Below are 12868 nucleotides of genomic sequence, written 5' to 3'. Positions count from 1 at the left end.
CTTGAAAGGAAAAAATTTGCCGGGCTACAGGGAAAGGGTGGGCAAGTGGGACTTTCTGGATTGCTCTTGCATGGAGACGGGCCGAATGGCCTCCTTCCGTGATGTAACCTTTCTATGACTCTATGAAAGGACTGATATGCACCTCTTGTGAATGAAAAATGTAATAGATAAAATAAATGTTACAAAACCCTTTTTGTCTTCGATTTTGAAGCTTATAGAAGATGCATGAATCATATTTGCAATGCAAACGCCATTGTATAGCAATGTTTACTATCAGATTGAAGGTCACTTTACTGATTAATGCATAACTGATCTGTTTACATTTGCTGCAGTATAAATTGGCATTAAACACCAAGGACGATGCAGAAGGGAGAAAAAAGCCACTGTAAGAACGGCCTGCTTCATATTAGGTAGAAGGACTCAAACTACGATCAAACTTCAAGTAAGGAACTGTTTACTAAATGGACTTGTTTTAGAAATTAAGTTGGCAATATTTGAACTTCTTTAGAACTCAGAGTTAGCTTACTGGATGTAATAAAACATCAATTTTAAGGTTGTACAGAAACTAAGTGTGACTTAGACGACGACAGCTCGGAATTTGAACAATCTCAAAATACCGCAATACAAGTTTGTTCTTTGCTTTGCAGGCTAAAGATGGGGAAACTGATTCCTGTTGCTTTGTTACTGCTCACAATGTTCTACAGTGGAATAGTTAGTGTTAATGGAAAACATTCTACACTGAAGGCTACAACTCAGCAAGTTTCCACCCATTCAAAAAATAAAAACCATCCAAATTTTCATTTATCTGCATTCAAACTTTCAGCTGCAAATGTAGATTTTGCCTTGCGTCTCTACAGACAGATTGCCTCTCAACCAAGCTCAACTTCCAAGAATATTTTCTTCTCTCCAATAAGCATCTCTGCCGCCCTAACGATGCTGTCTCTGGGCGCAAAACATAACACTCGAGATCAGCTTGTACGGGTTCTCGGGTACAGTAATATGACACACAACGATGCAACAGAAGTGCATGAGACGTTCAGATACCTCCTGAAAGAGATAACCGGTGAACATAGTGAACTGCATTTGATAATGGGGAACTCTCTGTACGTACAGCAGGGATTAGTTCTTCAAAAGAAATTCTTTGAGGACATTAGGCAATTTTATACGGCAGAGGCAGTGATGGTTGACTTCAGAGCAAAAGACAGAGCAAAAAAAAAGATCAACACCTATGTGAGCCGGCAAACGAATGGCAAAATCCAAGAATTTATTAAAAACCTTGATCAGAACACTGTGATGATACTTATTAATTATGTCTTATTCAAAGGTAAGAAGTTTTTTGTAAGTTATACACACATATCTTAAAGCATTTGTAAAAAGGAAGGCATACCTCCTACATCTTGAGTAGGAAAATTTCTTAATTTTGTTTTCAATTTACTTGCTTTGGGGGTAGAAGGTTAATTTCATAATACTGTAGCCTGAGGATTGGTAATACAAAGGAAATTTAAGCTACATTAAGTTGTATTGATGAGATATTAATCTTTGGGAGGATTAATTAGACATCTAAAAGCTTGAACCTGAGCAAGACGCAATTTTTTCCATCAAAGCTATTTTATGAACTTTAGTGCTGCAAAATATGGTTAATAAATGAATACAGAGATGAGTTAATGACTGACAATCCCAAACCTGGCAATCAATTGACCACAGAAGGGGGGGGGGGGCTTGGTGTATTTTAGATTAAAATGAGCTTAAACTTAACGTTTGCTTTCAAGAGGTTAGATTCTAAGGACAGCCAGATGGCATCAGACAATGGTGACTCATTTTTAAAAAAATCTTCTAAACCAGCAGGCACACCTTCAGGATTGGAAGTTGTATTTTTGGAGGCTTCGCACTAGCTAGTTTCAAAGGGACCCAAACTGAATGAGGAAGTGGGCGGGGTGGGGGGAGGAGGCAGTGTAACTAACAGCTCTACTGACCAATCAGCTGCAGAGGGGAGTGGTCGGAAGTGAAGCTTCCTGTGGACAATAGGAAAATGAAACTTATCTTCAAGATTAGTTCCATTAAGAGTGTTAGTGAGCGAGGAAGGGGGTGTAAGATATACAATTTCTAGATCAAATCATAGTCATGTATCCCATCCTGCAAAGCCTCAGATACCTGGCTAAAAAGCGAAGCGCAGGCCTTGTGTCTGTGAGAATACAAAGGGAGCCAAGAAATGATATGCCTGACATCAGGCAAAGTGATTGAGAATATTGCAGAGAAAATAAAACTGTGAAACAAACACATTGACGACCAATTGTCAGAAACAGATAACAAAATGTCCCAAGGCATAATCAAAGACTCAGGGCCTGGACACAGACTAATCCCGTTATGTTAATTGCAGGAGCTTTGTTCAGATGATTGTAAACAATTTTACAACACCAAGTTATAGTCCAGCAATTTTATTTACAACTTTCGTGATTGGTATATACAGGATGAGACATCTTAAATGTCTGCATCCGAACAATCAAAATACACAGAAAGATAAGGGCATGTCCCTTCCCCCCGCTAAGGTAGATAGAATGGACAACAGTTAACACCATAGAATAGATAAAGATGTCTGGAACAATGGACACCCTGGGGGGTGGGGAGATGTTTGGGACAGCCGACATCATGGGACTAATGTTGTTAAGCTACGAGAAGCAAATATGATGTGGAGATGCCGGTGATGGACTGGGGTGGACAAATGTAAGGAATCTTACAACACCAGGTTAAACTGAGGCACTGTCCCACTACAGTGAGAAGCAGCTTCCCAGGACGGCAGAGGTCCACACACCCTACAAACCAGGCCTGATCAGCTTGAAACTTCCTAGGGACAAGTTGTACCATCCTTGTTAATTTGATATAACTATATTAGAAAGTTGTTATATAAATACTTGTTGTTTGGTATAACCGCATTAGAATGTTATTCTTGTGTCTATAATAAAGCTTGCATGTTCAGTCACACTCGGGCCCGAATCATTGTGGAAGTTATTATTAAGAAGGATTAACAACCCTTGGTAGCATTAATAATAGCATATTTTCAACAGGGGGCATGTCTACTTTAAAAAGAAAAACTGCCTAGGCTTAGACAGCTGGTCAAGTTTCAGAATAAAAATACTATCCAAGAAAAGTAAGTGTTTTTAGGCAGCTAAAAAGGCCATTACAGCATAAGTTATTATTTTATTTAGGAGAAGAGATAAAACATCAAGTTCATATTGTGATGGGAATTGTTTCACATATTTATCTATTTGTTGAGTTAACAATTGCAAAATAAACTCCTTCATAGATTTGCATCCAGCCTCTTATTAAAGTCTGCCTTCCAGAAAATTGCTGAAAGACAAATGAGGACATGTGCAAGGATCACTATATCCAATTCTTATAACATTGTTACACCCCCACGTCACGCTATAATACAACTAGATATTGGCTAGCAAAAGTAAACTCCTGATTTTGATGGATGCGGGTTCGCCTGCTGGAAAGACCGTGATGCTAACTGAAGACAATATCTAAGGCAGACCCTAAATTTTTATCAACAACATACTAATTTTAAAAAATTAAATCCATGTAATTATCATTGTTTATTTCACATTTTGTTAACAGATATATTTCATCAGAATTTCTTTCCTGATATCTTTAAAATAATAGTTAAAGAAGTAGTCCTCTAGATGATGATCTAGTATCAGGTTATTATTGCTTCAAGTTGCCTGTACCTGGCAATGTGGGTTCTCTAAAATGTGAAGTAATGAAGCACATATTTAACATAATGTGGAGTTTCACCAATACCCTTTTAAAAATTAACAAAGAGGGGTTATGATGAAAGTCTCATCTGTCCATTGAGTATAAAGATCAGAGTGAAATGAATTTGGCCAGTCTTAACTTCATTCTTAGAAAGTGCATGTCTACAGCACAAATCTGCCCATCATTCAGCACAACTTGCTACTGAGTTGGCATGTTTCACTTAGGCCAAGAATAGATATTTTGGGAAATTAAAAATTCTTGACATTCTTGTTCATTTCAAAATGTTGGTGAAAAGGTGCACAGTTGTCAATGGTGGGGAATGGAACATTTTTTCCATCTTGTTTTTCCAGTTGGTGTCATCTCAAGCAATCTGAGGTCAGATAGATGGAAGCAGAGCAAAACATTTTGCATTCTGCCTCAAAAGAGACCCCCCTCCAGCATCAATGGGAATTTTGTACTTCACTCATTAGCCATCTGTTGCCTTTTCTGAGTGAGATTGCAGTGTTAATGCCCACTAATGCTTAATTCAGAACATTTAATGCCGTGTACTCATGTCCGCTAATAGAGTTGAAACTGACCACATTAATTTCACTTACAGCCAACAGAGAGAAAAGGCTTTCATCTCGCCAGTTTCAGCTGGATTCATGCCCAGATCCCACAGATGAATGGATGTTGTAACCCATTGGGCTGTGGATTCTGTGTTTTTGAATATATTCAAGGCTGAGATGGATAGATTTTTGGACTCTCAGAGAATCAAGGGATATGGGGATAGGGCGGGAAAGTGGAGTTGAGGTTGAAGATCAGCCATGATCTGATTGAATGGCGGAACAGGCTCGAGGGGCCGTACGGCCTACTCCTGCTCCTATTTGTTATGTTCTTATTGCACCAGTTATGGTTCTGTTTGTTTTATTTATCTCCTTCTGTAGATTTTGCAATTATTTTTGTTTTAGCGAATTGGATTGGAGGAATTATTGAGGAACTGTTGACAATGTGGGGAGGCTGAATTAATATCATTGAATATCCAGGGTACTATTATTAATCACCTTTCAACTGCGTTACTTAACCCTAGCCCCTCCCGCTGCTGTCAGGCTAACTGTTTCAATAATCATTATATAAACAGAAAAAAAAATGTTAAACCATAATTGTAGCACACAGCAATACTCAGCAAGCATTCAATTGCAGGATGAATTCCACTCCACTCAAGAAGAAAAATGGATGACAATTTCTGTTCTTTCAGGCCATGTTCTTTCATGACAAAGCTCATCACTGACATCAGCTGAGCAGGAATTAGTGTCTCCACCTGATATAAAGTATTGAGCCTATACAGAGCTCAGTTCCCTACTGAACCTAGCCAGTTCTCCTACAGAAGGAGGGGATTTTTCAAATCTATCCATTGGGAAAGTAGGGGTTGAACAAAACTATTTGTTTTAAATTGGCTGTAAGTTTGTGCATTCGTCATGCATTTATACAGGTTTCTATTGCCTGTGCACCCAGGGGCCTGCTTTAAATACTGCTGTGAGGTAATGGGACACCCTGCAGGTAGGTGTAAAACAGTGTGAAAAACAAACACAATTTTACAGTAATTCTTTGTCGTTGCTCAAATTATGGTGAAACTCTCTGAAACAATATGTAGCAATAAAGGCAAAGAATCATTACTCCAATCCTATTCTGTTCAGTTCTAGATTTTATGAGTGGTATGTTATGAGAGACTTTCAGAATGAAAGGAAAAGCAATGCTAAGCAGGAAATAGAATTTTTTTTTGTACTGATATATAACTTGTATAGAACGGGTATTTTAATAAAGAACCAGTGAGGTGACAATTCAGTGATGCAGTGCATTAAAAGAGTCATAGCAATGTGATGGGATATGCAGCCACAGTCGCTGCTGAACTCCTGATCTCAGCCTCATCACCATGTGAAAATGTTCAGTGGAGGCAAGTTGTTTCCTCTCAACAAGGAAGGAAAAATCCTCCATGGGCTGATCGTTTGTGCATGTCCTGTTGACCAGTCTTGGAATGGCTCTTTGGTAGACCTGAAAGCAGGGCTCCCACCCGCTCACACTCAGCTTGTAATGAGATCCGAGAGAAAAAGAGGAAAAAAGCAATGACTTTTTTACTATCGTACCTAAATTAGTAGGATTGGCAAAAAATAATTTTCCATGCGATTTTAAGGAATTTCTATGGGGTTTAGTGAATAATAGGAAATCTTTTAATTATCGGAGAGGAGAAAATGCCCTTATATATTCTTACAGTGTCAGCAGTGCCTCAGTTGGTTGCAATCTCACCACTGAGTCAGAAGGTTTTGGGTTCAAGGCCCATGCCAGAGACTTGAACATAAAATCCAGGCTGACACTCGAGTGCAATACTGAGGGAGTGCTGCGCTGTCGGAGGTGCCGTTAAACCGAGGCCCTGTGTGCCCTCTCAGGAGGATGTAAAAGATCCCATGGTGCTATTTCGAAGAAGAGCAGGGGAGTTATCCTCAGTGTCCTGGCCAATATTTATCTCTCAACCAACACCACTAAATAGAAAACAGATTACCTGGTCATTATCACATTGCTGTGTATGGGAGCTTGCTGTGTGCAAATTGGCTGCTGTGTTTCCTACATTACAACAGTGATTACACTTCAAAAAGTGCTTCATTGGCTATAAAGTGCTTTGGGATGTCCTGAGGTCATAAAAGGTGCTATATAAATGCAAGACTTTCTTTTTACAGGTGAGTAAACAGTTCAGTATATTATCTAATTATATCTATTTGGTTCTTTTAGGTAAATGGGTGAAACCTTTTGATCCTCAGAACACTTATGAAGATGACTTTCATGTAGATGATACAACAACAGTTAAAGTGCGAATGATGAAGAGGAAAGGAAGATATGCTATGAATTACGATGAAGAACTTTCCAGTTCTGTGATTATGGTTCCATATAAAGGAAATGCTTCCCTGGTGCTGATTCTACCAGATCCAGGAAAATTGACAAGAGTGGAACAAAATCTAAACATTACCAATTTTCAAAACTTGATAAATTCATTACGGATTGGGTAAGTTTATCACATCAGTGAAATTAAGTTAAAAGTCATTATTTTCTAGCTGCACAGAGGTGGTGTGTTACAATCAACAATAAGGAGGGGGAAAATCATTGTTTTATGGTAATTCCGCTACAGTCATCAGCTTCTTTTAGATTGCATGCTCTTAGTGCACGAAGATTCATTACTTTCGGGAAAAGAGGCCCGAAAGGAAGAAACTGAGAGGGGGTAGAGTTTATATTTCCATAAATGAAAGGCTACCTGTACCTTCAAATGAATATTTAATATTCTGGAATTTTGGATTGATTAGATTTGGTCAGGGAAAAACCTCAGAGTTTTATCAATGGTTACTGCCTCCTGAGAAGATAAGGTAAGCTGGGGAGAGTCCTTTACAATGCTAAATTGTATCATAGTTCAACCTCCATTATACACCATAATCGAGGGGAATCCATCTGGTGAATGTGGGAAATCAGCAGATAGTCAAAAGTACCCAATTGCTGGTCTTCTACCCACAGTTCAGTGATGCTCCAGTACTGGGATGAACTCACATACAATATGAATAAATTCAAGCAAATTTAAATTTTCTTGCACTGTCTATTCAGGAGGTCATCAGTAAGAGGAGGTCAGTTTTAGCGAGTTCTGCAATGAGGTGACATCTCCCGCAAGGCTTTGCCCTGTGAAAATTCTAATAGATGGCCAAGGAGGCAGATAATTAAGGTTTTACTGTAAATGGGTGGAAGGAATAGGCTAGATGAGTCAAAGTAGCTTTTCTTGTTCCCCACTTGTGTTCTTAGCACATGGAGAAATAATACACAATTTTAAAGACTAAATAAAGTGTATATAGATCATTATTGGTTTGTAATAATTTTACTTAAACTATACATTTGATATTAGAACAAAACTGTTAAAAGCACACTTATGCTAACAAGAGCTTTACATTTAAAACGTTTTTTTGTTAAATTGAAATCCATTTTAACAAGTACAGTTCCTAGAGTCTCAGAGCTCGGGAACAAAAATGCAAACGGACTTTCTGCACCTGATTGCTATCCAGTGACCCCTGCTGGAAAACAAGTGTATGGGCAGTGAGTGAGGACGTGACATGATCCGACGACTCAGTGGTGAAACAGCCTCGTAAACATTTGCAGAGATTGTTCACACATGAACATTGGTTATTTGAGAAAATACCAATGGCACCTGGAACCATGTTCCAGCAGGAATCACCATCGCTATGCAAAGAGGAGAGTCAAAGGATGAAAACTGGGAATATATTATATATAAACTATCCATCATCTTTAATTTTTGTTTGTCTAATCAACGTATTGCTAAATATGGCAAAATTAAGAAATTACAAACATAATAAGGCAAGTGTACAATTTTGGAGAGAATAATGAGTGAAGTAATATCTTTTTGACATTATGTTTGTAATAGGTCTGTGGATCTGCGCCTTCCAAAGTTGTCATTGAAGTCCTCCTACCAGCTCAAACACCTACTGATGGCAATGGGTATCATAGACGTCTTTACTAATAATGCGAACCTCTCCAGAATAACTAAATCTGTACAGCTAAAAGTATCAAAGGTAAAACACTTTCATGTTTAACTGAAAAGCACATAATATTGAATTTGTATTTTGTAAATTAACAAAAGATCATGGAAACACTGGCCAGATTATTGGAATATTTCAGATGTTAAAATTCGCATATAACATTTCAATAATCATCAGTGGAAGACACTAATATATCTTTAAGCTTTTTTGTGATCTTTCTCTCTTGCACATCATCTTTTTGGAGTACCACCTCAAGAAATATTTTACTCTGCCCTACCTAAAGGAAACTTGTGCAAATCTTGCCCTAAAACCAGGGTGGACCCATTGTCAGAAAATAACAATTTGCAACTGTGACAAGCGTACACATGATCAGTTGTTTCCACGTTGTTGACAATACTCTGGAATCCATGATTCAACATAAATAGGCATCTGATTTCCAAGCAGGAGTTAATCACAATTATTGCAACTACTGATCAAACAATAACCTAAGAATTAGAACAGATTCACAAAAGAATGACACAGGAGGAATATCTTTCGCCAGGAAAAGAAATGCAGGGCTATGGGGAAAGAGCAGGGGAGTGGGACAAATTGGATAGCTCTTTTAAAGAGACTGCATGATGGGTTGAATGGCCTGGGTTGAACCTTCTGTGCTGCATGGCTCTATGATTCTTGTATCTGAGTGCAATGTAACTTCAACAAGATGTAAATTAATTATTGGGAACGAAGGTGAAGGACAGAGGTCCGTAGTTCAAGACACCAGTTTGGTGAATAGAGTAAGAGGTAAAGGGTTTGAACATGATTCCATCGATTGACGATAGTATGCTCTTTTAGCAATGTTATTAACTAGTTTATCTAGTAATATTGTTACAGTATGAAAAACAGGAAATTTGACATAAAGCAATTTCAACCCCAAGATGAGATGCCTGAAGATGAAGTAGCTTAGAGATGCCAAACTTGGGTTTTAAAAACCTGTACAATGTAGGTAGTACAAAATACTGAGGGGGATAAGGAGTTCTACAGTTTTGAGGTTCTGGGAAAGAATGCCTAGAAATTTCCTCAAAGCTGCTTCCCCTCCACTGCTGAAGTTCAGCTGAGACTGAGATTATGTGCATAAACGGGGTTTCCAGCTCACTTCCATCAGTTACAGCAGCAGAGCAGGACTAGCTCCAAGAAAATTCACTTCCAGTGAGTTACAGGAGGAGACTTTGCTTTGAATCTTGATCTCAACACAATAAAGATACAGCAAGCAAGCAGAGGGCATAGGATGATGTATTCGCAACTTAGAAGAAAGGCAAGTTCAAAGCAGTGCTGGCCCTATTAGCATCAATAAAGCAGAGGGTAATAACAGTCACAATGAAGAGAGAGACGTTTGGGAGCTACAGGTGAGAGAATGATCACTTATTGAGCAAAAAAACTTTTGTTGTTTTCTGTTAGGGAATTCACGAGAGGTTCTAGAAGAGCCTCCACAGACACGGGAGCAGCCCCTGAATCTTGGACAGACTCGGTGTTCATAGAGTTAAGAGCTGTGTAAACGGGGTTTCAGCCGCTCTTCCGGCGAAGTAACGCTGGTGGAGCGGGAACAGCTCTGAGGAATTCCCGGCCCTGATGTCTGACACGCTGGTAGAGCAGAATGAAGCAAAGGAGGGAGGTTCGATTTTTTAACTACGATTGATACATTATTGACATTTATATCAATCATTATGGTCTATCCAAATATTCAATATTTTATCCCATTTCTTGGACTGGCGTAACACCTGCACAGAATTCAGTGGTGTATGATTGGACGATTCAATGCATGACAGGTCTGAAAAAACCTAAGGAATGATAAAATTGTTATTCATACCAGCTGGGTTATTTTTATTGCTGGATTATAAGCACTGATTTAATATTAAAGTAAGTATTGAAAATGCACCTTAAATTATTAAAAGGGATATTATTTCTATTAATCAGATTTCCTGGTTCCTTGTTCTTTTAGGTGGTTCATGAGGCAATGCTCGATGTTGATGAAAGAGGAACAGAAGCTACAGCAGTTACAGGAGTTAGTTTAATGCCAATGTCAATACCTCCTCAGCTTAAATTTAACAGACCCTTCTTACTGTTAATTGCTGAACACAACACCAAGAGTGTCCTCTTTGCAGGAAGAGTGGTGAACCCCACTGTTTGACACTGGTGCAAACTCAATTCATTCACAAAAAAATGCAGCATCAATGAATGGAAAACAATTAAGTTAGTTGTAGCAGTATTACGAATTAAATAGTTTGTAGGTTAGCCTGTATAATAAAGCCAAATAAAGCTCTCTTCAGTAATAACCAAATGCATCGAATGTAAACTTATAGTTTATCATGCTTTGTATAAAGCCTAGTTCAAGGTTGTTTAATATAATTTACATTAAAGTAGAAAATTAAAGTAGAAAATGCATCTGAACTTTTACAGTGTTGTTTGCAGCTTTTTTGTTCAAAGCTCTTCATGAAGTAGTTTCTAGTAAGAGGGATCAGAAGAGCTGATCATCATTTTCAGCAGGATGATGATGTCCTTTCTATCTGACACATTGATACCTTTTTACACAATATGGTCAATTTACAAGGCTCTACTGGCAGAGCAAAATGGGCTGGGGTTGGGAAATGAGATCTGTGGCCATATAGGCCCAACTCGCAAACTGGCCGAATTCGAATCCGGCAATTTTCTCGGCACAAATTAGGTCGTGGTGTGTCTGCTGCAGCAGGACTTCCAATTGTTTGGCATCAAATGGACCAATGCTGCCCACCATCTCTGCTGTGCCATTGTGATAAATTACTCTACTCTTCAGTCCCCCCTCCAACTTTCCACCTCAGTGACTATCTGCAGCTCTTTAAGAGCTGCACCTTACCTAGATTTTAATATCCCCAGCCAAGTTTGTTACAGGCCAAGCTCTCTGGGCTAGCTCATCATTGGGCCTGTAGCTTATTCAAATTAAATGAAGGGGCTCCCATGGGCCACTTAAACCATGCCAAGCCTCTATGCTGGAGGTATAACGAGCCTGCCTGTTGGCCAAGCTCAACCCTATTTATCCCCATTATTGAAAAATCAAATATGATACATCATTGTGTTGTTTGACCTTTTTTTTGCAAATTCACACTTTTTCATGAAGTCAGTGCCCTTTACAAAAAGCTAGATGCTTTATGCAGAATTTTTTTATCATTATGCTGTGTGCATACCAAAATGGGGAATAACAGTAGGAGTTGTATTTTTTGTAACCACATTATACCCAGTGATGACATTAAAAATGTCTAAAAGAGATATGATGTGGTCAAGGTACTAAGATATACGATTTCTAGACCAAGTCATAGTCATGTATCCCATCCTGCAAAGCTTCAGACACTTGACTAAAAAGCGAAGCGCAGGTCTTGCATCTGTGAGAATACAAAGGGAACCAGCATCCCACAGGAAATAATGTGCCTGACATCAGGTAAAGTATTTTTCAACACCAAGTTATAGTCCAGCAATTTTATTTTAAATTCACAAGCTTTCGGAGGCTTCCTCCTTCGTCAGGTTTTTTTTTTCACATCGTTCACCTGACGAAGGAGGAAGCCTCCAAAAGCTTGTGAATTTAAAATAAAATTGCTGGACTATAACTTGGTGTTGTAAAATTGTTTACAATTGTCAACCCCAGTCCATCACCGGCATCTCCACATCATCAGGTAAAGTGATTGAGAATAAAACTGTGAAACAGACACATTGAAGACCAATTGTCAGAAACAGATAACAAAATGTCCCAAGGCATAATCAAAGACTCAGGGCCTGGACACAGACTAATCCCGTTATGTTAATTGCAGGAGGTTTGTTCAGATCATTAGGTAACTTTCATGATTGGCATATACAGGATGAGACATCTTAAATGTCTGCATCCGAACAATCAAAATACACAGAAAGATAAGGGAATGTGTCCCCCCCCCCCTCATAAGATAGATAGAATGGACAACAGTTAACACCATAGAATGGGTAAAGATGTCTGGAACAATGGACACCCTGGGGGGTGGGGAGATGTCCGGGACAGACCACATCATGGGACTAATGTTGTTAAGCTACGAGAAGCAAATATGCTTCAGAAAGATATTTAAACTGAGGCACTGTCCCACTACAGTGAGAAGCAGCTTCCCAGGACGTCAGAGGTCCACACACCCTACAAACCAAGCCTGATCAGCTTGAAACTTCCTAGGGACAGGTTGCACCATCCTTGTTTATTTGATAGAACTATATTAGAACGTCGTTATATAAATATTTGTTGTTTGGTATAACCGCATTAGAATGTTATTCTTGTGTCTATAATAAAGCTTGCATGTTCAGTCAGACTCGGGCCCAAATCATTGTGGAAGTTATTATTAAGAAGGATTAACAACCCTCGGTAGCATTAATAATAGCATATTTCCAACAAAGGTACTCCTCACTCGCCCTGCCAATGTGCCTCAACCTCAACCTGCATCACCTCATTCTGCATAACATTATTCTTTCTGCTTACTTTTCAAAGAATACTAACAGGTTAATGATAAGAATCAGTGCTAAATAAAGATTATTGA

The 12868-nt window shown here is 38.8% G+C and overlaps 1 protein-coding gene across 1 annotated transcript; it reads left to right on the top strand.

The window, feature by feature from the left end:
• The first annotated feature begins 333 nt into the window (after nt 1-333).
• On the top strand, nt 334-12641 carry LOC137326658 (alpha-1-antitrypsin-like). Its single transcript, XM_067991957.1, has 6 exons — nt 334-442; nt 648-1324; nt 6517-6787; nt 8201-8348; nt 10291-11760; nt 11993-12641. The coding sequence occupies exons 2-5, from the start codon at nt 655-657 to the stop codon at nt 10477-10479; spliced, it is 1278 nt and encodes a 425-aa protein (XP_067848058.1). The 5' UTR covers nt 334-442; nt 648-654; the 3' UTR covers nt 10480-11760; nt 11993-12641.
• Nucleotides 12642-12868: the final 227 nt, after the last annotated feature.

Source organism: Heptranchias perlo, chromosome 10 (assembly GCF_035084215.1).
Source record: "Heptranchias perlo isolate sHepPer1 chromosome 10, sHepPer1.hap1, whole genome shotgun sequence".
Lineage (NCBI taxonomy): Eukaryota > Metazoa > Chordata > Chondrichthyes > Hexanchiformes > Hexanchidae > Heptranchias > Heptranchias perlo.
This window is presented reverse-complemented; position numbering and strand designations above follow the sequence as displayed.